This window comes from Carettochelys insculpta, chromosome 25, assembly GCF_033958435.1.
Source record: "Carettochelys insculpta isolate YL-2023 chromosome 25, ASM3395843v1, whole genome shotgun sequence".
Taxonomy (NCBI): domain Eukaryota; kingdom Metazoa; phylum Chordata; order Testudines; family Carettochelyidae; genus Carettochelys; species Carettochelys insculpta.
Window position 1 is genome coordinate 3,975,334 of NC_134161.1, and position 27,020 is coordinate 4,002,353.

The 27,020-nt window shown below is 49.4% G+C and overlaps 1 protein-coding gene across 5 annotated transcripts in view; it reads left to right on the forward strand.

Annotated features, from left to right (window-relative positions):
• The first annotated feature begins 418 nt into the window (after window positions 1-418).
• Window positions 419-27,020, forward strand: part of ZBTB16 (zinc finger and BTB domain containing 16) — a 201,538-nt gene continuing 174,936 nt past the window's right edge. Inside the window, exons 1-2 of one of the 5 annotated variants that reach the window (XM_074977205.1) lie at window positions 419-539; window positions 19,243-20,562. In XM_074977205.1, coding sequence (XP_074833306.1) covers window positions 19,316-20,562 — 1,247 coding nt within the window. In that variant the 5' untranslated portion in view covers window positions 419-539; window positions 19,243-19,315. Of the gene's footprint in view, window positions 540-16,686; window positions 16,859-16,892; window positions 17,119-17,951; window positions 18,171-18,822; window positions 18,844-19,242; window positions 20,563-27,020 lie in introns of those variants that run through there. The other 4 variants (XM_074977203.1, XM_074977204.1, XM_074977202.1 and 1 more) reach the window with 4 other exon arrangements.

Consider the following 27,020-nt stretch of genomic DNA (forward strand, 5'->3'; position numbering starts at 1 on the left):
GACTTTAATCCCAACCGAAGGAGTTGTGGCCTTGGTGTGAGAGCTCTTTGGCTGATCATATTTGCCCTCTGTAATGACAGGATCTGTGTTCTGAGCCTTCTTCACTCAAACATCCAACAGGCAGCTCATGGCCCTGGTCACCAGATCAGCTCTGACCTCTGCTATTAAGGAAAGAGGCTTACAATCTGACAGCTGCTCGGTGGCCTTTGGTGGTGGGGGGGAAGCTTCACGTCTCCGTTCAGTTCCTATTGTCAGTGTCACAAACCTTGCCATTGCTCTCCCAGCTGGCAGTCGCATCAGAAAAGTGAAGAATTAAAAGGGTCTTGGAGACTAACATTGTGTCTTGCTCCATTGTAGGTGCTCCCTCCTGGACTGGGCTGTGACGCAGCCACAGGGGATCAACGTGAGGGAGAAACTTGCCCTGAGGCACCTGATCTGTGGCTACCCTTCAGGACGGTCAGTGTGGGGCCCTTAGGCACTCGTGGATGTGGGGGAAAAAGCAACACAGGAAGGAGGATGCTGATAAAGTGAAATTTAAGGTATGGTAATAATGATGAAAGTCCAGATTAAACTAGATGTTTCTCTGTCTTGAGTATTCCCAGATTTACTGGAAAGGGTAATAACCTCAGTACCAATTACTTGTTGGCATCTGGGATTTTATTGATTTCTCCCCTCCCCTCCACTCACATGCTAGAGCTCTGCTCTGCTAAATTTTCGGAAGATGACAATACAGGAAATGCCATAATGGCATCCTCACAGACAGGTCTGATCAGCATCCCTCCTGCACGTGGTACTGTGTCACTTGTGGATGTGCCACTTCGAGTAATGGAGTCTTGCTAGGACTGGTGGCGGGGAGGTGGGGAAAACTAGGTTGGGTTTGCAGTCTCAGGCCCTCCTGGTGGTGCGAGGGACGCGCTTTGTTTCTGAACTGGCTTCCTTTCCCCGCTCCTCAGATTGTTCCTAATGTAAATGCTTCCATTGCTGAAGAGTGAAAGCAAGAGGGGCATGTGAGACTCCAGAGATGCTTGACAAAGACTTGGCATAAAGCCTAGTCAAAGGCCAGAAGGAACCACTGCTGTTCTCTAGCCCGAGCTACCGCACAGCACTGCCCATAGACTGACCGCAAAATAATTATTGCTGGAGTGGTTTCCTCTTGCTAAGGGTTCAGCTCATTGTGGGTTGAGAGATTCTCTCTTCCTTCTAGGCATAGGTTTAAACTGTAGTTGCCATAACTCCTCCACCATGATAGAACCTGATCCAGCTCCAAACGATGTCAGTGGAAAGACCTGGATCCCAGTAGATGTCAGGAGTCAAAAAGGTTCCTAACACAGCTCCCCAAGAAGGGAGGCGCTGATGGGAGTGAGCGGAACGGGGCTGATGCCATATGGCATGGATAGAGCAAATGTGTCAGCCAACAGCCGTGCTTAGTAATTATCTTTTATAGAACCATAGGACTGGAAGGGACCTGGAAAGGTCATCTGGTCTAGTCCCCTGCCCTCGTGGCAGGAGTAAGCCCCTGACAGGAGTTGGTCTGTTGACATAGTACCTACCATTCATGCAGGAGGACTGAACACAATAGTGTTGATAGGCTGCTTCTGAGTATACATAGCTGGAGATGGAACTGTTAGGTCTATCCACTCTATTCTTGTGGAAGGTACCATGGCATCTTTACCTGACCACAGCCACTCAGAGTGTTTAGTTCCTCTGAAAAATGGCATATCCAGAAGCCCAGGACCCCACAAGCTTTACCAGCCTGGGCATCTGGTTTGAGCAGTGACTCAAAAAAAAAAAAAAAAAAACTTCTGTGCCACCTGGGTTTTACTTGGAGGTGTCTTGGACAAGTCCCATAGGAATGAGGAGGAGAGGTGACTGTGTAATCCTCCCTGTCACCCATTCCCAGCTTCTGACAAACAGAGGCTGAGCACACCATCTCGGCCCAGCCTGGCTCATAGCCCACTGATGGATGTGTCCTCTGTGAATTAAATGCCTTGGGGAAGAAAACCCCAAAATGATCTTACCTTGTCCCCTGTATTTTAAGGCATGTGCCTGTGAGACAGGACTCTGGATCTTAAGAAGGGCTGTGCTCTACTCGTCAGATCAGTGAAATGACTGGCAACAGTCAGGGCAACTGAGTCTTCATCCTGGGCAATGGATTCTCTCTGCAGCAGGGGAGGTGATGCAGTATGTTGTTGTTGTGGGCGGACCCCCTCACCTCAGACAGGAAGGGGTTAAAGTGCTTATTTGGGCACAAAGAGCCCCAGCCTGGCACACCTGGTGAATTCCATCAAGCCTGGAGTGGGGTGGGTTCTTCATAGGGCCTCCCACTTCAATGAGGGGCCAAGTGGCTCTTTGAAGGAAGTAAGGCTGATATTCTCTAGCCAGGAGGTGCTGCCTGGGGCAACCCCCTCACAGAATCAGAGGGCTGGAAGGGACCTCAGGAGGTCATCTAGTTCAGCCCCCTGCTTCAAGCAGGATCAATCCCCACTAAGTTATCCCAGCCACGACCTTGTCCAGCCGGGACTTAAAAACCTCAAGGGATGGAGAATCCACCATCTCTCGGCAACGTATTCCAGTGCTTCACCACGCTGCTGGTGAAGTAGTTTTTCCTAATATCTAACCTACACTTCTCCCTCTTCAACTTCAGACCATTACTCCTTGTTCTGCCATCCGACACCACTGAGAACTGTTTCTCACCCTCCTCTTTAGAGCTCCCCTTCAGGAAGTTGAAGGCTGCTATTAAATCACCTCTAAGTCTTCTCTTCTGGAAACTAAACAAGCCCAAATCGCTCAGCCCATCCTCATAGGTCTTGTGCTCCAGACCCTTCATCATTTTTGTTGCCCTTCGCTGAACCTGCTCCAGCAAATCCACATCCTTTTTTATACTGGGGGACCCAAAACTGGACACAATATTCCAGATGCGGCCTCACCAGTGCCGAATAAAGAGGAATAACTACTTCTCTAGATCTGCTCGAAATGCTCCCCCTCATGCACCCTAGTATGCCGTTAGCCTTCTTGGCTACAAGGGCACACTGTTTACTTATACCCAGTCTTTTCATCCACCAAAACCCCTAGGTCCCTTTCCATCGTACCACTGCTGAGCCAGTCGGTCCTCAGCCTATAACAATGCTTGGGATTCTTCCGCCCCAGGTGCAGGACTCTACACTTCTCCTTATTGACCCGCATCAGATTTCTTTTGGCCCAGTCCTCCTCCAACTTATGCAGGTCCCTCTGGATTCTCTCTCTACCCTCCAACGTATCTACCTCTCCCCCTAGTTTTGTGTTTTCTGCAAATAAAAAAAAAAAAAAAAGCCCTGGGAGCCTTGACCAGCTAGGTGCTCTTGGAAAGGAGAGGGCCAGCTCTCTTCTGCTTGTTTTCACAGAAGGCTCTGGAGTCTGCTTTTGAGGGCTACTTTACGTGCCCTGTGAAGGGGTCAGATGACCTGCACTGCATAAGCAGGAGGACTGGACTCTGAGAAAAGAGTGGCGTGCACGCTCTGTCCAAGGGTGCAACAGGTATAACCGCCTGCTATTGCTGCCCTGTATATATTGGCAGGGATGAGTTAATCCCACAGTGTCCATTACGCTCTCCGTTTACCACATGCGGTGAACAGGGCAGCAGAGCGTGGCAGTGTGGCTCAGCAGCCTCGGAAGGGCTGCACACGTGGGGCGCGCCTCCAGTTGCTTCGTGTGCACGCGCCCCGTCACATGGTGGGGTAAATGTATGGCGGCAGCGGTAGTGGCAGCCCTTGCAGTAATTCTTCAGTACGGCACCTGTAGCTCTAACTAGGAGTTGCGTGGCTCCCAGTACCCCGGTGTGGCCTCAGGGACCGGCATGGTGCTTGTGACACCGGCGGCCCTGGATCCAGTGGTAGCAACTCCGATAAATCAGGTGGAATATATGGGCGTGGGCTGGGGGCGCCTGGCTGTGGGGGAGGAGGAGGAGGGCTTTTATTTAGAGCGGGGGCACCTTTGATCCTGGACTCCACTGATTTAATCTCTGTCCCCACAAAGTATTTCAGACATGCCTTTTACTACTGTAAAAATAACAGGGCTATAACTTTCAAAAGCACCAAAACTCAGTCCTCTGGGGTATTTAAGTACTTGACTTGAATTGAATCAATTCACCTGAGGTGCTAGACACCTGAATACATTGGTGGATCTGAGCCTCAGGAGTCTAAGCCCCATTTTTCCAAAGGAACTCAGGCACAAAAGAGCCTCATCTCCTTGACAGCCAATGGAATCCAGCTGTTCCCTCCCTTAGGCACCCTTCAAAATATCCTCAATGGAGTTCTCTGCATAGGTGTGTTTTCTTTCTGGGACTCGTGGTATCATTTGCTGAATGTTGGGGCATAATGTTGTCTGTGGTTGACTTGGAAACTTTTCTGCTGCCTCCCCTTCCCATTTGATGTTTAGCAAACAAACCACTATTTAGTATTTATCGTTATTGACTGTGAAATTGAAGCTGGCTTAGCGCATTTTCATGGCCTGACCCGTAAGTGTGAACTCAAACTACGCTCCATCCATATGAAATCTGCAGGTGTCTAAGGCACACTGGGTCCCGGCTCCCAGTTCGTGAGCAGGCTGAGTTGTTGTCAGCAACCACTAGAGGTCAGCAGAAGTTGCTGAGAATAGTTCCTAGCTAATCTTGTGCCAGTGCTTGCGGCAGAATGCAAGGAGGAGAGCATCAAATATTTCTCCTTATTCTTTGTTCTGAGCTTGAGTTGGGTTTGAGTGCCTGCCAGACAGCTGGCATAGAGAAGGAGGAGCGCCGGGCCGGGGAATCCACAGACCGCGGACAAAAGTAAACCCTTTTCATGTGGCTTTTTAAGTAAAGAAGTAAATAAAGCAAATGTCTCCTAGACTTTGTACTTGTATTTAGTCACTTTAAAGACAGTGAACACAGGAGACCAAAGCCTGAGGGAATGCTGAGAGCACAGATGCTACAGAGGTCAGCACAGCTGTGTCAGTTTATACCGGTTGATGATTGGGCCCCGCTTGTGCCAGCTGAGCTGTGCTGAATGCACACTGGCCCAGTGTTTCGTACCAGTAGGTGAATGTGAGCTATGCTATAAGCTGATTCTTCAGAGGGCCATTTGACAGGTCGCTAACTGTTGGGCCAGGCCTTCTTTTTCCCTCTTCCCCCACTTAAAAACTGGGAAAGGGAAAGATGCTGGCCAGACAGCCCCGCACACTGAAGCTTCTGTTGCCCTACAAAACCAATACAGCACAGCGAGCCATAATGAAAACTTCCCCTGTACTCTGACAGTGGGCCACTATGCATGCCTTACTCATCCCTGAGCATCGCTACCCAGTTATTCTGAGGGTACCAGCTGTGATGCGGCTACCTGTTCGTTAGGAACTGGGCCGAAATTAGACAGCCCTTAGAGGCCGCAGTCCAGGATTGGGAGCTCCTTGTGTTCGGCACCAGAACGTGTCCTGAAAAGACAGCCTTTGTGCCAAAGTGTTTACGATCCAATCACCAGCTTGCTTCGCGCCGGCTGCTGGAAATCAGTCGGCCGTGGAAAACTTTTATTCACGGCGATCCTGGCCTCGTTCCCTGCTGCCACCTGATCTGGAGTCAGGGTTATGCTTCCCCACTCTCTAAGCCCAGCCCCAGCTGGTCATTTTAAAACTCCTTTTATGCTCGGCTCAGGCTGTCCCTTGTGATGCTGGTTGCAATTCTGCCTTCATAAAAGGCCTTCTGCCTGGCTCCCTCCTTCCTGGTCTGTGAATATCGGAGCTGTTTTTCTCTTCCTCCGCCCCATCTCAATTCATCCCAGCCAGATTCCATCTGATCGTTGCTGGGTCTGCCTCTCTCATTCTCCACATCTCCAGGCTCGTTCTGATTGTGTCTTCTGTTGCCCATATCAGCACAGGCGACACAGTGTGCAAGCAATTATTCTCTGCACATTGCTCGTCATTCCCGCCTCCGGTCCAAGCTCTCATAATGAGCAGGTTTCCTGAAGAAGCTGCGAACAGAGAGCTTTGGCTTTAGGATTGTCCTCCGCCTCCAAGGTAGATGGACACAGCTTACCAAACCAAGGCCTGAATCCTGCCGCTCTTGATATTTTCAGACGTGTGCCAGGATGGTGTGGTATTTAGCGTGGTACCACGCAGTAACTTTTCCACACCAAGGGAAGGGGGTTAATTTACAGTGAGGCTTTAAAGCTGGGGAAAACCCTTCCAGAGGCTGTGTACCCGTCTCACTATATCCCAACCTTTTAGGCTCTTCCTGTCTTTCAATATTGGCTTTTATTTTCAGAAAGTCCGTGGCACTCACCCTTCAAACATTGTACCTCTAGTAGTCTCTCAAGTGCTGTAACTAAAATTGAGCCCACGTCCCAATCGTATGGGAAAAATTAGGACATTTTTATTTTAAGTTCAGGGAGAGAGTTTGCTGCCTACCCATCTGGGCCATTTCCTTCATGCCCTGGGGAGATCTAATTGGTTACATCGTGTGCTTTTTCATAGTTTGGCTTTGATGTCACCAAGCCCTTGTAAGGAGGAGCCTGTTACCAAAGCAGACCTGTCAAATGGCCAATGCGAATGGAATTTGGGCCATTTTCTGATAGAATTAGGCATCTACAGCCCTAGAAATGGTTGGCTACACACCAACCAGACTCAAGGTCTGATTATTGCAGGTAAGGCTTAGGTTGCGGGGGACTGGATGAACGGAAACATTCTTGCTGAGAACCTCTGCAAGCCTCCACGCTAAGAACTAGTTAGGGACAGATTTTCTAAAATATATAGGCCCTAAAAAGGCCATGAGATGCCTGGTATGTCTCCCCGCCCCCCCAAAGCACAGAGATGCATAAGGCCTGTTGAAATAATTTCTTCATTCATTATCTTTGAAAACCTGACTTCAGAAACTAGTTCTTATTCAGAAAAAGCACTGCAAGAATATTTTCCCTTTCTCCATACCCCACTCTATTCAAGCAAATGCAATGGCTGGACGTCAAATGTGGATCTCTCTAACTTTCCCTCCTGCCTGAAAGTCAAATTTCCAAGGGCATTTTTAGGAGTAAGTTCCTTCAACGTGCTCCTTTTGCAGCAAATACTGACCCACTTGCAAAAGGCTGCTGCTAAGTGCACAGACAAATATGTTGTGACTGATTTGGAATGCCCCAATTTCTTCCAGCCTTCAAAAGGGATTCATAAATAACTCTTTAAAAAATAGGGTAGTTTGCAAATTGTCTTGATTTACAAGTGTTATCTAAGGTTTCAGTCACTTAGGAATTTCTAAATAGATAAGATACCAAGGGTTTGTTGTATCTCCTGGCAATTATTAAGAAAATAAAATCAGTTAATATCTAACCCTGAATCCAAACTGTAATGTTAGGATGTCAGCTCTTACTCGGACTCTGCAAGGAACTCTGGAGTTCTGTGTCCTACATGTGGGCTTTCAGAATAATCTCAATGGGGGAAAAAAAATCCTTTGCTTAAAACACAGGTGCAGGTGGTGATCAAAACACTTTATATGCTGCCCAGGTTTTTGTTCTATATGACTCAGTCACCTCAATGTTCTCTTAGGCAAGAAATCAAGCAACTAGGAACCCATTCTGACAGAACAAATTTCCTTAGCTATGTGTGCGTGGCATGTGAAGCGGCAGTAAACAAACACAAGTGTTCCACGAATGTGGACTATTTTTGGCCCTGATGAGGAAAGGACTAGCTGATACTTGGAAATGGGATTGGATGACCCACAGAGTTGGAAATAGAATAAGGAACTTTGCGCTCCCTTGAGGGGAGAGAAGATGGTCTAGTGGTTAGTGTACCAGCCAAGAGAGCTGCATCCCATTCTCTTCCACTGCTTACCCGGGGCAAGACGCTTGGACTAAAACTTTCAAATATGGTTAAAGCTCAAGTCTTGCACAGTATTTAGACTTTTGAATGTTTGTTGATCTCAGTGGAAATTAGAAACTTTGCAACCTTTGCGGATCTGGAACACAGGTGGCTTTGGAACCAGTGGAGCGTGTGAGGTGAACAGAGAATGCAGCGGGGGGTTCTGATAGAAGCCTAAGACAGTACAATTTTAAATCTTGACCAGGGAGATAGTTAGCTGGTCGGTTACCAGTTGGAAAGGAGCTAGCCTTAGTTTGGTTTATTGTTGGTTTATCTTCCTGGCTCATTGATCCCTTTTCTGTGGTCAGTGACTGAAATGGTCGGGGTGGGGTGGGGTGGAGAGCACACCCCTCTTTCCTGTAGAGTTGGTCTCTTTGGAACAGGCTTCGTTATTCTGGAGGGGAATGAAGAACTGGTACTTGGTGGGCTGGGAGAAGTGGAGGGTCAGAATTCTGGGCTCTGTTTGTTGGGGATAAAGAGGAACCTTTGGTTTCCTGGAGCTGTTGGACCACGCCTCTTCCCCAGCATTAAATTAATAGCAAAGATATTTAAAATCCAAGAGGACACCCTAAAACCAACCCATTAAACAGTGAGAGCGGTGACTGGAAAGCAGTTACATGCGGGGAAAACCTGGTCTGTCTATGAATTGCTTTTTTGAGTCCCTAATTGATTCTATTGTATTGAAAAGCTCTTTTTAAGAGGAGCTGAACAGCCTATATGCACAGCCCCTCTGTACCGTGCAGTTAGGTCTGGCATTGAAAATCTAAGCACGTCTTCCTCCCCATCCCATGCGTGATGCCAAATATTTTAGGTTAAGAATAGAGGGGGAAAAAGAGGAAAAATAATTACACAGTAAATTAAACCGGGGCAAACCCCCCTGCTTATTAAGACTTCACAAGTTACACATTGCTGCTTCTGACTTCAAGTCTCCTGAATGTGTACAAAGGGTAATTCTAAAAATAGGTACTGTACAAATGACTAGGTCATACCATGCTTGCTGCAGACTTTTTTGTTTAATTACAAACTAGACCTTGGATTGTTGGTGGAAAAATATAAATACGACAGTTCAAAGCCTGGCTGCCTGTTTGGAAGCTCTTTAAAGTTTGCTCTCCTGAGCTGAGTCACTGGAGATACATTCCCTTTTGTGCTGGGGGATTTAGTCATGGAATGTGGGCAGGCTGGTCTCAGCTGTCACAGTCCTGAGTCACAACTCCGAATGATCCTCAGTGTTTGCAGGCTTAGGGTTGTGAGCCCTAATTAGCCTTATTGTCTTCCACTCTTCCCAGTATATGGAACTTGGACAAAGGGAGCAGGAATGGAGAGAAGGTATCAAAATCTGCAGGCCCAGAAAATGATGCAAATATCAGTTGATCCCATGCTCGCAGAGGGTTTTGTTTTTTTTTTGATCCATTTGCTCTCTGGAAATTGACAAAGGAAAGTTCTAACCTCTTCTCTGACTCTATTTACTTGTGATTTCATGGCTTCGTTAATACGGTTGCACAAGGTGCCCCTTCCCTCTTTCTGCAACGTAGATGCAAAGAGCTGAGACTTACAGCAGTGACCTGGACCCATTTCCTATTGACATCAGTTGGAGCTAGGCATGTAAATGTGGGACTTGGACACATCCAAGCACATTGTTGTTTGGGCGGTCTAATTTGAGACACCTAAAGGGGCTTGGTTTTTTGAAGGTATTGAGGCTATGCTCTACCGAGAATCAGACCCTTTCAACCATGCCCCCAAAGTGATGACTCGCTTCTGAACCCTCGGGCCATTATGCTCCTTACCTCAAAGATTCACAGGCCTCCACCTCACAAACACTGCATCTGAATAATTTCCTGGAGTCCCACGGGTCTCCAAGTGCGTACAGTTATTCCTCGCACATATAAACATGCTTCCAACCCAATTCTGGATCGGGAGCAGGAGGGCCTGAATCTACAAACAATTTAAGCACGTGCATAACTTTTTTCATGTGTGTTTCCCTGTTTCTTCTTGTGGGATTGTTTTTTGCAAGAGTGAAACAATGAGTGAAAGCCAAAGAGGTGTGCAGGAAAAAAGAACAAGGATTACTGTGGTACAATTGTGTGTTTGCTCTGTTGAGGTATGCCCATCCATTCAAGCTGTTTTATTTAAATAATCACTTTTTCCTGGAGCAGTAGTGGAGGATTCCTGTGTGGCTCTTGTAGCTCGGTTCTAATTTTGTTGATGTAGCTAGTGCCCTGCAAACCCATGGAAATCCACTTTGGAGCTGCAGATGGCTGCTGCTCAGTTTTGCAGATAGAGATGCATTTTGTATCTACAACCCTGCATATTTGCAGATGTCTGCTTTATATCTGCAGGCATCCACATTCAGATGCGGATATTTGCAGCTCATTTTTGTGGACAGGCACGTGGAAATAAATCTTGTATCTGTGCTGGTTCGAGCTGTAATAATGCGTACTCCTTTTAATATGGCTTGCAATTCCAGGTAATTTGTACAAATTCAGGAAACCAACTGAAAAGTGTGGGAGCCAATTGCTTCTTGCCCGATTCTGCAATTCTCCAAAAGCAACTCTACTTTCTGGTGTATGAACGCACACTGCAATAGGGGAACTCTTCCTAAGTCCCCCATTCCTGCAGCTGCCCTGATGTGCCTGGCTCCAGTGTCTGCACAGCTGCACTGCAAACTCAAACTTCAAGTGAAATCCAGTGAGTGGTATAACGTTCTGTGAATGCACATGCAATAGCTATCTTGGGTCCTGTAAAGTTTTTTGTTTTCTTTTAAACTCAGTCTAACATATTTAATTGCCTTTTCATAAGCTGTTAGCTTGTCTTAGAGGTGAACGTTGGAGCTGTCAATTCTGCTCAAATCTCAGTGCAAACCTGGCACGGGTGCTATAAGAAACTTGCTCAAATACCAGTAATATTACATCTGTGTTGACAAAAGCTAGGACCCCGATCCTGCAACTTGTGCCATGGATGACAAGTTTGCTGAACCTGGGCTTGGAGCCATCAAGGAGCTACACAAAAGGGCCTGATCTGCTCATGAACTAAAACCCACAAAACTGTCATTTAAAAATGATGCCCAGCGCCATGGATTTGTGTTGAACTCAGAATAACCCCTAAAGCTCAGCCGATAACGTTTGAAACCACGATCGCTACAGACCTTCAGCAGTGACCGATGAACAGCTCCATGCCACATAAAAGCGTTCATGATTGCATGGGACAAGCCATTGGCCCTAATTTAGAGACTTCCTGCACCTGCTCAGCTCCTTATCCAGCCTACTGTTAACTCGGACGTGCTTTGGATTTTACAGTGGAACTGTCATCTTTTTTTGCTGCCAGAGTTGCTTATACCTATATACAAAATGCAGCTTTATTAACTGCCACTAATAGAGAGAGCATCTTTCATCCCCAAAGATTTTTAAGACAAGGAAACAGATTGGCAGGCAGCTTTTCACTCACCACTAAGAAGCAGCCATGCCTGGGGTAGACAGCAGAGTGTAACAAGGCTGTATAATAGTGACAAAGAGCTGAAAGAGAACCATCTTTAGGTGACAGTGCATGGACTCTTTCTGCAGGGTGGAAAGGAAGGAGTTAATTTCAGCCAGTGGAAGGAGGGCAGCTGGCTGTCCTGAGTGGGAAGATGTGCAAAGTACTGGGGCTGGGCCAGTGTACTGGGAGGTTTTAGTCCTCTCTGCTCCCAGGAGAGGAGGGATGGTACTGTGGACTGAGTCTAACGCACAAACAAAGCTGGAGGTTTCCTTCCTCCTGTGTGGACCTTGGTGAAAATGAGCTGTGTTCCAGATTTTTGTTTCGCCCTTGAGCAGAGGAGAATCCTGTTTTGCCCCTTAAGATGGTGACTCACTCCTGTGTAATGTTTGTTCAGCTATCGCTCTTACCCTCCTCAAAGAACAGCATTGCCATGACTGTTCACAGCGTCCAGGCGACAGCCACTGATCGGATGCCCTGTTCTAGGCCTTTGCAATGTGTTAAGTTTATCGGCCATAGGAGGAGGCAAGTGGAGATGGAGACCATCTCCTGGGTCATCTAGTTAATTCGTTGGCAATGTCAGGACTCTGTTTGCTTCTGGAAGTACATTGTGGCCTGCATTTTTTTTCCACAAGCATGAGGAGCAGTGGTGCCATCTCTGTTTAACGTGGGAGACTATCTCAGTTTAAATTTCCTCTCATGGGGCATTCTCCGAATGCTCAGCTTAACTTTTTCCTGCTTCCATACTGCTACACCTGGTTAGATCCATTTTGGAGCAACCTAAGCAATCCCTCTGCCTTGCTAATAATATTTCTATCCATCAGGTATATATGTGGAGTGTTAGGCTTGGCAGTTAATTCAAGGACCTTTCCTTCATGTGTCTATACAATACTTAACACCTGCTGCCCCCAAACAAATTGATAACGTTCCCCAATGTCAGTCCTCCTGTAGCTCAGAAAATAACTCTTCATTGCATTGGTAACGCAAGAGGTAGATTTCTAATGTTCTTTGGGTTTCCACAAATGGGTCTCAAGGAGGAAGTTTTTTTTTTTTTCTTACAGCTACATTGCTGTGAAGATCTTCTAGTGAAACCCTGGAAGTCTTGCATATTTAATAGCGAAGGTTAATAATAATCACAACAGCCTGCACATCATTGCCTTCATGTCTGGTTGAGAGATTTACAGCTTAAGCTTGTGGCAGAGGAAGAAATTGCTTCAATCACTTGGAGTAATGGCACATGGAGAACCAGTTGGGCATGACTGCTATTTAACATGACAAACCCAGCCTGCCTTCATTTAATGTGCTGGTTCTTCTCTAATAAACATGTTACTCTGTGAGGAGAGGAGTGAGTGTTAAAAAATCAAGTGAAGTTGGGGACAGAGGTCAGAATGCTATAGATTTTGTGTTGGGGTGGACACTAGAAGGGGAAAAGGCAAGTCTTTGTTGTGAGTGTGGAAGGCACAGGTGCCGACTGGCTGTGGGGTTCGAGCCAGCTGAGATGTTTGGGGCTGTTTTCTCATACCTCTGAATGAGATGATGTTAGTGATGAACTAGAGCTTTGTTTGAGTAGAACTTGGGTTTCTGCAGTCCTGCTTGCCCGGGTCTGACCAGAGCAAACTGGTGTGACGTGTCCCTTTGTGACTTGGGAGGGTGGCAAGAGAACTGCAGGACTGCTGGAGTTTAGTGCCAGAAGACTGCACGGAGCAGGCTGAGAGTGCTCTGCTGTTACAAAAATGCTCAGCACGCTCTGGTGTGTGTTGGCATTTGCTTCTGCATGAGGCTACATGACTGAAAATATGTGCCTTAGTGTCAAGACCCTCAACTGTCAGATAGCTGGTCTCTCTTGCTTGGGGTAGTCAGAACTTCCAAGTCTTGTGTATGACTTGATGTGGGGGAGGAATCAGAGCTTTGTTAATTAAAAGATTGAGAGGTGTGCAGAGTTGCTAGTAGCTGTTCGCTATCTTAACAGTTCCTGTGCATACTGTATATATGGCCTCACTGAAAGACAAAGGACTGACATTTTAGAAGGTCATAAGCAAGTTTCCCCCCCCTGCCTCCCCATCTTCCCTATTTCATACCTCTCAGAATTGCTCTGCCTTTCACTTTTTTATGGTCATTGATCTCCAAGGGCTGTCAGCTCTGGAACTCGGTGTACGTGTGAGGAGGAGGATATAAATTCTGAAGGAAATAGAGAGGCAGACTTCCAATGGTGTGAGCCTTGTCTGAGGAGAACCTCTTTGTTCCTGCTATTGTAACAGCCTGGTCAAGAACAGCTGTTGCGTGACAACAAAGCTAATGTATCAGTAAATACAAATTTTAATGTTTACTAAGGTCCCTGGCCTTAAGCAGTAAGGGGTTTCTTTCCATCCTTTGCATCCTCCCAGAGGCCGAAATGCATGCAATGAAATAGTGACCCTTACTTCAGTGGCATGTATGTGTAAGGGGGGAAGAGGGAGAAGGGTATGGACAAGGAGAGGCTTGTGAGTAGATGCACATTAGAAGAGAGATGATGATGGAGAGAGGCAGAAATGACAGATGGATCCGGAGCAAATTCGGTTGCTGAGTTGGCCAATTTCAGAGACCTGTCCAAAGGTGGCACCTGCAGAAAGTGAATTTCAGCTGATAGGAGCTTGCAAAAGAATGTAATTGGTGTACAGCTACTCTACAGAAACTAAGCCACTCTGCACTGGACAGGGAAAGACGGAAGGAAATAGCGAGAGAGGCATCAGACACCAATGGGCACTGAGCCCCCAGTTGATGATGATGAAAAGAATGTAATGACAAGATGTGATGTAGTTTCTGTATCCCAGGAGGCCCTTGAGGCCCCTCTGAAGACCAAGGCCCCCGAGCGCTAGGTACTGACACAGAAATGGGGAAGAAACAATGAATGCCCCCCAAAGAGTTTCTGGTTAGGTAGACAAGACAAACGGAGGAGGAGGAAGGATGGTGAAGTGATGCGACCAAGGTGTCCTAACCTGAGGTGTGAAGAGAGAAATTGTTCTAGTACGCTGGAGGTTGTAGGCTGAGGGTGACTTCTGGAAAACTGGTGGTGTTCCAACTTGGACTGAAAGCAAAAATATGAGATTCCTTGTAAAGGGATGGTGCTATGGGAGCTGAAAGTGCAGTTTTGGGATTCCCAGCTCCAAGGCAGTCCAGGAGCTAGTTCATTCACAGGGCGCTTCAGCAGCCTGGAATAAAAACAGGCAGGGCACCAGTGGAACGTACTCAAAATCAGTGTGTCTCAGTTGAATGTTTCCATTTCAACACACTTTGATGGGGGGGCGGGGGCGGGGGAGCAAGTTTGTCTGATTTTTTTTCTGTCCAGCTGTGCTTTGCCAATAAAAGGCAGACAAAATTCAAAACTTCGGTCGACAAAGAACATGCCTTGAAAGATGTGTGGTCTAGCGCGTGCCTTATCTCAAGGGGAAGAAGTGCATGCTGTGAGTGGTGATCTTGGACTGTGAGCCATGTGGAAAAGGGGTCTTCGTCAGGTTCCTCTAGGAAAGGTGTCCTACTACATAGAAACCATACACCTCTTGAGCATCTTTATTGATTGCCTCAGCAGAGAAACTTGAGCCTGAATAAATCACACTCCCTCCTCTGTTGGATCTAAAGGGACAAGTCCCCTCTCAGTGAATGTGCAAGGTAACTTCTTAAGGAAAGATGTAACAATTACCTTTAGCACTGTACAGATACAGAAGCTGGTACCTCACCCAGAATATCCAACCTAACACTATGTGAACCTTGACTCTTGCGATACAAATTATGGAAATAAGAAGGCCAAATAGTGGAAATAAAAAACTAGTTGTATTACAATTAAGGGGAGCTAGTCAGGGGCATGGAGCTTATACACAGGCATATATTTTTGTGGTATCAGAGCTGTGGAGCAATGATGGTTTAAATTAGTATTTTTTAGGGCCTTGCACAGGATAGGGGCTTGAATCTGAGAGCCCTGGTAGTAGAACTACGAAGGCACAGTTTCAAATGGCGGGAGTATTTCAGTGCACTGGGGTCTGAGCTATTCCTGTTCTGAGGAAGGAGGCCATGAGGTGTAGGGTTATCATCAACCCCCCATCTTTTAGAAAATAGTGAGAGGAATTAAGTCTTTTAAAGTTAAGCAACTCACGGGCTTTTACATAATTTCAAAGAAAGGTGAAATGCACCAGATGCCAGGAAGAACGGGGGAGGTTAATCTTCAGTGGGCTGCCTGGAAATTTAGCCCTGGGAGTTCCATTATTGCTAATGGGGGCCATGCAGCTTAATTTCAAGCAAGCTACACTAAAAATGTACCCCTACCTGTCTGCAAAATTTCAGATCTGAAAGCAAACCTTTTAAAAGTTTAGAGGAGGATAACCAAACACCCGGGACCACCACCTTCAGTGACAGGAGCTATTATTTTTGTTCGTTTGCTTACAAGGCAAAAGAAAACCACACCAGGGTTTTGCAGTTTAAAGCAATTTAAAGGGGGGAAATATGTGCAAGGTGGCAGCATGCATACCAAGTTTCAGCTTGCTCCCCCTTTTAGAAAGGCAGAGTTATAACCCCCCAAAATGGGGTTTTGTTGATGCTTTATGGTTAACACGGCCACTGTGAATGCCACACTGTAATACTTGTCTAATAGCCCTTGGTGCTGTCTCCTTCATTAGGAGGCCTCTGTTATTAGGCTGTTCTTGTTAAGTGAGTGTTATCATCTGGTCCCAAAGAACACTAAATCCCATTATAATTATAAACACACCTTCCTATAACATTCCCTCTAGATTACATTCACACTGCTTTACCCTTAGGCTACATTTGTACGAATGCCCTTCTTTTTTGCTATTTTAGCTGACAATATTGGGTCCTGCACCATGTCAGCACAGAAAGGCAAGTCTTTAGACTTGAATTCCTTACACAGATTAATAGTTTGAAATCTCCTAGAAACTTAAGTTTCTCACTTATTTCCCTCCATCCCTCCTGTTCAAGCAGAAGGCCTCCCTTTTAAAAGGAGTTGAACTTTGGGGCCAAGCTGTGCGGGAGTTTATGAATTATACCCTTCCAAAAGTTCCACTCAGCATCCTAGCTAGGTACACAGGAAGTTTGGTGTAATCTAAGGCCTGTCCCTTTCGACTTGCAGAAAAGCTGCAGTTCCACCTTTTCACCTGCCTGAGTTTCACTACCAGCCTTACCCAAGGAGAAGGGTACCCATTTTCTGATGGTGTAAGCCTTGGTGAGTTGCAACCTCTCCTCCCCACAAATGGTGCTTGTTGGGGATAATGTCCTTAGCTGAGCAAAATAACTCTTAGCCCTTGCGTGTACCCAACATCAAACTCTCAAAGCAGCTGCGTTTCCCGATGACTTTGGCAGGAAGCCCACGGTTTGGCGTTGTTTGCTTTCTCTATGTCTGAAAGCCAGACATCAGTCTCCCTCTAAAGCTGGCTAGCAAGAGCCTGGGCTTCCCAAGCGCGGAGTGCATTAAGCAAAGGAAGGTTGTGTTGCACCGGGAATCTGGGGGCTTCTCCTGCCTGGGGCTTGCTTGCAGGGGCTTTCTCTGCCCTGGAGCGTTAATTGGGTACGTCTCCCGGGCGGAGGGCGCGGGTGCGGCGCCGGAGGGAGGGAGGCGAGCAGCAGCCTGACCCTTTGCCTCCACGCGGTTGTCCCGGCAGAAGTTCAACAGGTTGAAGACGTCTCGTTGGTAACTTGGAGCCGCACTTCGGCCCGTTGCAGCCCCGCCGGGACGAGCTCGCTGGCAGCGCGCGGCGGGCGAAGCCGCTCGCAGCTGCGGCCAGCCGGGGGCGCGTGAAGGCGCAAACTCGCCTCCCGTGCGCTCCGGTAATGCGGCGGCCGCCGGGCGAGGGGGCCCCGGGGTGCAACCCATCCGCCCGAGCGTGGAGCCCCGGGGGAGCCCGGCCTCTGCCCCCCGGCTCGTCCCGGAGCCGCCCGGCCTGCCGCGTGCCCCGCTCCCCCGGGCAGCGGCCGGGCGCTGCGGCCCCGCTGGCCGGCAGGCGGCGTGGAGGGGCAGCAGGTGCGGCCCGGGCGCTCCCCGCCGGCTGGAGGCGGCGGCGGCGGCGGCTCCGGTTCATCGATCCCCCAGGCAGCCGCTGGCTCCTCCATGTTTGTTGTTGGCAGAGGCCAGCGGAGCCCAGCGCTGTCCAGCAGCCCGCGGCGCTGCCCCGGCCCGCTGCAACTTCGGGGCGACTCCCCCCCGGCCGGGGGCGGGCGGCCCCTCGCACCCCGCCTGCCCCGCAGCCGCGCGGCGGGCTGGCACGCTCCGGCCGGGGGCGCAGCCGCGCGCTCTCCCCTGCTCCCGGCCAGGGCAGGGCCGGCCCGTGCGCCACCCCCGCGGGCTGGGGAGGCCGGGCGGGGGGGTCCCCTCCGCTCCGCTCCCGCCGCGGCTCGCAGCTTGCGCCCCCGGGGGGGGGGTGCCCCGCGGCTCGTTGGCGGCCGGACCCGTCCCCGTCCCGCGGCAGCCGCGGGGCACGAGCCGGGGGCCCCCGGCTGTGCAGGCAGGTGCCCGGGGACCGCGGCGGGGAAAGTTGGCCGCGGGGCGGAGCGGGGCGGGGCGGGGCGCGGCCCCGGGGGGCGGGAGCCGGGTGCGGGAGCGCCGGGCGGGCACCGGCCCCCCGCGCCAGCAGTAAAGATGGTGCCCGGGCCGGGCTTCGCCGGGGTGGGAGCGGCCCTGACGCGGGGCGCAGGCCGGCACGTCAGGCAGCGCGGTGGTGATTTGCTAAGCGCCCCGCCGAGCGCAGTGGGCAGGCGGAGAGCGGGCACTGCGAACTGCCGCCGCCTGCCAGGCACCAGCCCGGGAGCGCCGCGCCCGGACGGGACGGGACGGGACGGGACGGGGCGCGCTGCGCTGCGCTGCGCTGCGGGCTCCCGGGGAGGTGAGCGCAGGCGGGACGCGGTGCAGGCTGCGCCGGGGGGAAGCCGCGCGCCCGGCGGGGCCCCCCGCTTTGCACCTGACGCCCCGTCTCCAGCCCGCCAACTCCCTTGGCGGGGGCGCAGCTCGCGGGCCGCTCCCCGCTGGGGCTGCCCGGCATTGCGGGGGGCGAAGCCGGCCCGGAGAGGGGCGCGTGGGCAGGCGAGCGCGGCCGCCCCGTTCCCCTGCCCGGGGCGCAGCGGGAAGCCGCGCCGGGCGGCGGGTCAGTTGCACGGGGGCCCGGTTCGGTTCGGCGGCAGCCGGGGAGCCGCTGCGGGCCCCGGCGGGGTGGGAACGGGCGCGGCTGCCCCCTTCCCACGCGCCCCTCGCAGCTTTGTTCCGCGGCAGGGGCCGGGCGTTCCCGGGCGCTGCCGGCTCCTGGGTGCCGGGGAGCCGAGGCGGGAGTCCCGTGGGGGGTCGCCGCGGGAGTGGGGCAGGGGAGCCGCCTGGGCGGGGGGCTCCCGCTGGCCGCCCGCGAAGTTTGCCCGGGGACAAAGGGGGCTGAGCGGCTGGAGCCGGGGGCGCTGGGACTCCTCCGGCTTCTCGCTGCGGAGCTCTGAGCCGGGCAGAAGTGCGCACGGGCGGTGGGGGATGGAGCGGCTCCCGGGGGACCGGATCTCTCCCAGGGCCTGTCGGGGGTGAGTGTGCTTAGGGAGGGCCGGAGGTTAGCGGGTGTGGGCAGGACTCTCCGTGGGGTTTGCCCCGGCAGTGGGGGTGGCAGCAGCAAAAGGAGGGTGAGTGGTTTCTCTGGGGGAGGAGACCCCCCCCTTTATGTTTCTGTGGGGGGCCCCAAGGGTGACCTCGTTCATCCAGGTGGGCTGCCCTGTGCAAGGCCAACCTGTGCTGGAGGGTGGAGCCCAGGCACTTTCCCCCGGTGCCCCCTCTCTGCCCTTGTTCAGGGCTCTTGGCTGGTTACGTTTTCCCTGCGGTCTTTTCCTGCCAGTTCCACAGCTCCCTTGTAGGATGGAAGCTCTTGCCAAGATCCCAACCTAAAAATTCTTCCCCTTTCCCCGCCCTCCTCCCTTTTGTTTTCACAGACAACGGGGCACCCGCAGCTCGTCCCGGAGCGCGCAGAGAAAGACACCCTCATGACTACATCTCAGGAGCGCTATGGATTTGACTAAGATGGGTGTGATACAGCTTCAGAACCCCAGCCACCCCACAGGCCTCCTGCACAAAGCCAACCAAATGCGCCTGGCAGGGACCTTGTGCGATGTGGTCATCATGGTGGACAATCAGGAGTTCCACGCTCACAGGACCGTGTTGGCTTGCACTAGTAAAATGTTTGAAATCCTGTTCCACCGCAACAGCCAGCATTACACCCTGGACTTTCTTTCACCAAAGACTTTTCAGCAGATCCTGGAGTACGCTTACACGGCTACTCTCCAGGCGAAAGTTGAAGACTTGGACGATCTTCTGTATGCCGCCGAGATCCTAGAAATAGAGTACCTGGAAGAACAGTGCCTGAAGATCTTGGAGACCATTCAGACTTCGGACGAGAACGACGCTGAAATTAACATGACGGATGGTGGCACCGAAGAAGAAGAAGACAGGAAAGCGAGGTACATCAAAAACCTATTTATCTCCAAGCATTCCAGTGAAGAGAGTACTTACGCCAGCATGGCCAGTCAGAGTTTAACAGGGGCGATGGTGGAGCAGAACCCGTCTGTCTCGACTTCCTTTGGACTCTCCGCCATGAGCCCCACGAAGGCCGCTGTGGATAGTTTGATGACCATCGGGCAGTCGTTATTGCAGGGAGCTCTGCAGCAGAACGCCTCTGAGGACTTGCACTCCACGAGCAACCGGCAGCCCGGCCTGTCCGAAGGGAAAACAGAAGCGATGCAAGTGGAGGAGGCTTCTAACCACGAAAGCCCCCGGGCAGCAGAGTCCGGCACTTCTGGAGGGGACAAGTCGGATGACAAAAGCAAGGAAGGGCCTGGGACTCCCACACGTAGCAGTGTGATCACAAGTGCCCGCGAACTTCATTACGCCCGGGACGAGAACGCAGAGCAGCCCCCGGAGCTTGGCCAAGCGGCGCCCGCCGGAGCAGAGCACTTGATTTCTCAAAGTGAGAAACACCTGAGTATATATTCAGCCCTACCAAATCACAAAACTGACTCCATGCTCAGCATGCCGCCCTCCATGACCTCGCCTCTCCACATGCAGCCAGCCCTGGCCGTGTCCATGGACTTCAGTGCGTATGGGGGGCTCCTGCCTCAAGGCTTTATTCAAAGGGAGCTGTTCAGCAAGCTGGGGGAATTGGCAGTGGGCATGAAAACTGAGAACCGAGCCATTGGCGAACAGTGCAGCGTATGTGGGGCAGAACTGCCAGACAACGAGACGGTGGAACAGCACAGGTGAGTTCGCTGCGCTCCTTTTGTCTTGACGCGGCAGCAGGTCTCCCCCCACCTGTGGTGGTTTGTGGCATGTTGATGTATTTTGGGGTTTTCTTGAGTTAAATTTAGGACTGGCTGCTTTGACCTCAGTAGAGGGAAGTGAATTCCATCTGGGAGTAACTCGCCCCAGTGAATAAGGCTCACTCTTCAGTGCCTGGTCAAGATAGCAAAAAGTCAGACTTAGTGAGGCATAGGCCTTTTGCTGGCCCTTCACGCAGGTGTGAATTCATCGTATAAAGCACTGACAAGCTGCGAACTAAACAGAGGGAGAGGATGGTGGTGGGGACACTTGAAAACTGGCCTGAGCTTCACCAACTTACTTAGCCAAGATGATGAGTTCTGGTCACTCTCCAGCCAGATTTGAGCTAATAGTTGAGATATGAAAGGCTCTGTAGCTCATTATTAAGATCCCTAAGATGTCAGCTTCCTTCATTGGGTTGAAAAGTGGCAAGGTACTGAGGTCAAATAGTGGTCTGTGCTTTTCTTGCTCCATGTCCTAGTACACATTTGGAGGCCAGGGCTCTGTTAGTGCAGTTGTTGTTAAAAGCATGGGGATGAGTCGTGATGAATTCTGACATCCTGCTCCGGAGGCTTTGGGATCTTTTCTGTGCCTTCTGGATTCATACAGAGCGAGGAATTAACAATCTCATGATGATGCTCACCAGGGTTCCCGCTAATTTTTTCCATCCATGGATGGAATAAATTTTGTTATGTGCACCCAGGAAGGTGCGGATGTGCACCGCTAATAGAAACATGCTGCCAGCTATGGGCGCTCTGCTAGTCAAATGGGCAGCACCTCTCTCTCTTCTGGGCGGCTGCCCAAGCGCTCAGCTTACAAGGAACACTGGTGCTCGCCCATTGACGGCTTATGAAATTGATACCATTCTGCTTCTGAAACGAGTGTCAGATGATGTCTTTGTTTATCCATGCTCAGAGTTGGAACACAGAGAATATCCACGGTAACTACACCGAAGTCAGTGGAGTTTCTCTAGGGTTACGCCTACTGTAAAAGAGATCTGAATTGGGCCTTTAGAGGATCTGTTGGACCTGAGCCAGGGTCCACTTACATGCACGCAGACCCCTTGTGAGTTTGCACAGAGTTCTGCAGGCTGCTGGGGCACCCTGTGAGCATAAGTATCTGCTGGTGAATGTTAGGACTCTGATTTTTCCTTTGCTAAGCTGTAAGTGCAAAAACCCAAAGTCATTCCTGCATTTGGGTGTCACAATATCACAGGGACAGGAACTGACTGAAGACCCTGGGAGAGGGGGGCGGCGCCCAACTCTCATGTAGACATTTGCACAGATGTGTCAGCCTTTCATGTGAATGTGGGTAAGCCGGGTTGCAGCCCCTCTGTTCCATGGGGGCATCAAAAGGCAGTGCAAAGCACTCGCTGAGCATGGGTAAATGACACTCGGATTTCCTGTTAGTAGAATTCAAATCGTGGACGCCAGTAGAATTCCTGGGAGCGTCTTCCAGAGTTGGAATGAACCAACAAGTTTAATTAGTTCTAATGTACATAATATACACATGAGGCAGTTTGTTGCCTTGCTTGTGCGTGGCGGCGCAGGAAAAGCTCTCCTGCTGCGCTGGCCATAAATGATGGAGGATTATCGGTAGCTCACGAAGGGCCTCAGCGCATCAACTGCCTGTTCGGCTGGTTATGTTTTAAGTACAGACTGGCTGCCCTGACTGTGGGATTTCCACCCTCGCAGGACTTTCACATGGCCCCTCGGTGTAGTTTGTGACTGTGCGTGAGCATTGTGACTCCAGCTCTGTTGAAATGCAGAGGTGAGAGTGGAATGCCAGCAATTATGGTTGGCAAAAAAGGATTTATTTTTGCTTACGCCAATGGTATATAAACAGGAACTTCCTGCACAGTCATTCTGGAACATGGATATAATCAACTGGGGTTTTTTTTGTTTTTGTTTTTTTTTTTAAATAGACACCTGGGGCAAAGTCCTGAGCTCGTGTAAATTGATGTAGAGCTATGCTGACCTGCACCAGTTGATGATCTGGGCTGATGTCTGTAAAATGACGCAGACGAAATGTCATTGAAAAGCAGCTGCCGTGCATGGATTTTAACATGGCTATTTGCCATGTTCTTAAATGTCTTCCTTTCTCCTTCCTAAAGTACAAAGAATAACAACTGATGCTCTTGCACGTACCACAGAAACTATTATAGAAACTCTGAGAGGTCAGCTTGGCAGAGATTAAACTGAGAACTTCAGTGCCGAATCTGCTCTAGAGTTCCCAGGGCTGATCAATAATCTTCCCTCATTGCCAGGTCTCTTTGTAAGGTTAGACCCTCCCTAATTCACAGGCATGATTAGGATACCCCTTGTGAATGACTAAATGTTTTGAACGAGAGGACAAATGTTTTAAACTAGGTTTCTGCATCATGAGATTTGTGCACATTTCTGTAGCTACATCTGCAGCTTAGTTTAAATTATTTAACACTCGTAATGCACTTTTGTGGTGTGATAAAGTCGTAGGTCTGACCTCTTCGTAAATTTTGCTGTAGTTTCACTGTAGTTGTTAAACAAATTCGGTTTAACCAATACAAACTCTTCATGGACACCCTCAACTTCAGTGAAACCTGGTTTGTGTGTTCAACTAGTTGGTGAATTTACTAATGCAAGCTAAATCTATGCAAGAAAATTTGTAAAGTGATAAGAACAGCCACACTGGGTCAGACCCACTGGGCTGTCTAGCTCAGTATCTTCCGAGAGTGGCCTGTATGTCAGGTGGTTCAGAGGGTATGAATTGAAATGGGCAGAGGAGTGATCTATCCATTGTCTTCCAGTCTCAGCTGCTGGCCCTTGGCATCTTTGGGATACCCAGAGCTTTGGGGTAGTGGCCCTGGCCATGCTGGTGTGGCATGATTTGAGTTAGCCAGAGGGCCACTTACTATGGGTGTGGCCTAGTTTCCCGCGGTCCCATAAAGTTTGCTGAAATGCCACCAGTCTTGGCTTTCGGTGTTCTGTGCTGTTATTTAACTCTAATTTACCCATGAATGTCTTCTAAGAGCCCAGTAAGCAGGGGAAGGGTTGGTAAGGCTGCTAGACAATATTGGCCTCCCATGGTCCGGCAAATTCTCTGGTTTGGCCCAGTCAGGTGCTGGTCTAGAGAGGTTCAACCAGTAGCTGTGTTTTGATTCCGGTTATACGTTTGGCCTTTGCATCATCGCCTGGCAATAAGTTCCAGAGGCTGACAGCAGTTGTGCAAAGGACTTGTATTTTTCTTTCTAAACCTGAAGCCTATTAAGTTCATTGAGTGGATGCCTAGTTCTTGTGCCATTTGAAGGAGGGGCATACCGCTTTCCTATTCACTTTCTCCACACCATGAATGACTTTTAAAAGCATTAACCGTTTTGATGCCGCTCCTGTCACCCAGCCTGCTGCCCTGCCTTCCACAGCTGTGAGGTTCCACCACGGCTGTGTGGTCTGTGCAACTGGGGCTGCTCGCTCCTCTACTGCTGGGGCTGCTTTGCCACTGGAGTACACTGCCAGGGGTTGGCTAACTGGTAAATGTGAGGCTTACTGGTAGGCATACTGGTTAACCATTTACATGCCTATTTTACAGACATCCATTGTATCTCCCTTCAGCCTTCTCTTTTCTAGCATAAAGAGTCTGAACCTTGATAAGAATGTTCAGAGGGTTGAGCCCTGGGTTAGACACCATCCCTTTAAATTGGTGTAACTCTCTCTTTTTATAGAGAAAGCCTTAATGGAGTATTTAGTACCACCCTGTGCTATTACGTGATGCTGCAAAACGGGGAGAATATGCTGCTTTTAAATGTGTATTAGTGATGTCCCTATGGCATTTATGAAATGATGAGCAGTGTTTACGCAAGGGATACCGGGACCTATAATTCTGCCCAGGTGGCTCTGTAAGAGGGAGCAGTTAGTGGAAATGACATCATAGGTGGGGCTTAGGTGTCCCTTACCCCCGTGTTGTCCAACTCAGCCTCCAGAGTTAATTGTGACCTTTTGGAAGCAGAATCATCATGATAATCCAGGTTTGGAGTCCCAGCTGAATTTTTGTTGAGAACATTGAGGCTGCTTTAAAATCCATATTTTCTTTTATGGAGCTTATGATTCTAATTGAGTATGTATTGAGTTTGGAACTTTATTCTTTTTTACAGAAAAGATTTTCTTCCAAGTCCTGTAAAATTCTAACTCAATCTAATGTTGGTATTGATTGTCACTTCTAATTGCGGGGCCGGTGCTGGGGGGGGAGCTATATATCAACAGCCTTTTTGTATTTGGAAAAACCAGTCTTGAATTTTGAAAACCACGATTATACTAAATTGAACTTGCACAATTTGCTTCTATCTTGAAGGCAAAATATTTAAACTTGCTGATACTTAGGGTGGCTTTTAATCTTCTTTAAAATTGGATTTCTTTGAAAGGTGGAACAACTTACAGGTAGACGATAAGATCCGTAAACTTAATTACTGGTGAGGTCGTCTTTTCCACCTGTTGTATGCTGTTGTTGGATTTCATGCTTTTCAGTTTAGAGACTGTTTTTTCTCCCTCTCTCCCCTCCCTGAGTTTTGCAAATGTTGAAGCGAGTGCTTAACCCTAATCAGTAGTTGCAATGGGTTCAATGGGACAATCTAGTGTCAGTGTTTGTAGGGTTAGGGCTTTTTCTTTCAGTGCCCTAAAGAACATCCCCTTGAATCCATCTGGGATCCCAAGAGCTGCCAATATGCCTGTATTTTAAGTGCAGTGTTGCATAACATGGAGAGCCTTGGGTAAAAGGCAATTATTGTCTTTAACAAGCAAAGGCAATTCTTGTAATTTTTTCCGTCAGTGATATCAATTAATGGTTAGATGATGGAGGTAGAGTTACTTAGTGGTTGGAACACAATGCTGTAGAGTCTGAGTTCAGAAGTTCTATTCCTGGTGTAAAATGACATTTTCAAACACATTCACTGGCGTGGGGTACCCGACTTGAGATGCTGAGGGTCCGATGTGCCTCCAAGCCATTCACTGAATAACCGCTGCCACTACTGCCGGGGGTGCCATGCATCAGAGTGGGGAAGAGTACCAGGACACTTGATTGCTCCCCTCGTTTGTGAACTATGTCCACGTGGAGTATAAAATCCCAAGTTCACTCGGGCATCCCAGAATATGGTGCAGGAGGTGGAGCTACAGAGCACAACTTATTTCTTTTTATATGCGCGTTCTCTTTCTCAAAGCACTTCTTGGGTGGGGCCAGTTTCTGCAGAGGGTGTGAATTTTGTGGGAGGTCCTTTGGCGTGAAGAGACCGTGTAAATTTTGCAGGCGTGTGGGGATATAACATATGTAAAGTCGGTGAATCCCTTTTTCCAACTATATGCCATAGCCCAGTTTAGCTTTTTCATTACTTACTGATTTCTGCAGCCATGGTGGGGATAGACTCCATCCTGTCTGTTTATTGCTGAAATAGACTGTAAGCTCTTGGGCCAGGGTAGGGGTGGGGAAGTCAGGGACTGTCCTGCAAAACGACGTGGGACCTTGTCCGTGTAAGCGATTCCTTGGGGCCAACACAAAAGAATAAATACTAATACTCTAAAATGCTTTTGTAGTGTGTGGGGGGGAAACCAAACTCTTGCCTAAAAATGTCCGTGCAGTTACAAATGGCGGCCACTTTTGATGCCCTTTAACTTGATCTTTTTCTGAATATGGAATTATGACGTTAAGATCATAGTGTAAGCAGCTCGCTAGGGAAGTAGAGCTGCTTTTTTGGCTCTTTCTTTGCCAGGCTCACCTCCATTTATCTTGTGAGTGGATTAGCTGACTATTGTAATATTAATGCCATTAGATGCATTGGCACTGTGTGACATGTCGCAGCGAGAAACAGATGCAGTATACCATTAAAGTAATAAATGTGATAAATCGGATCCCAAGTGCTTTGTGAGATGTTATTAGTGTTAATTTTGGTAGCCTGATACAGTAGTTGCAGCAGTTTTTTTGTGTGTGTAATTTTTGTTGTTGTTTTAAGCCAGCAGCAATATGTCGGTAAACTTCGCTGCAATCTGAACAATTTCCCTTCTCCCCCCATCCTGCAAAAAACCCCTCCTAGACTCAGAGACTGATTATTTCCAGAGTTTGAAAGACAACTTAGAAGGCTCTTGTTCCTTGCTGATGGACCTTATTAGTGGCACCTGGCATCATAACATGTTAATAGAAACCAGCATTCTCCTACTGCATGGTCCCTGACAAGTAGCTCTGTCAGTTGGAGCTTGCCATGTGAGGAAGTTCTTATTAGCTTTATGGGTAAGAGAACTCGCCCTGTTCAGGAAATGAATGTTGCAGTTAAGGTCCGCAGCTCTGACCCTGATCATGTAACCTGTGAGCGCCAGCGGAGACCCGTTCAGGATGCTTGGGATTTCAGGCTTTCTCTGGTTCTTGTCATACGTAAAGAGGGACT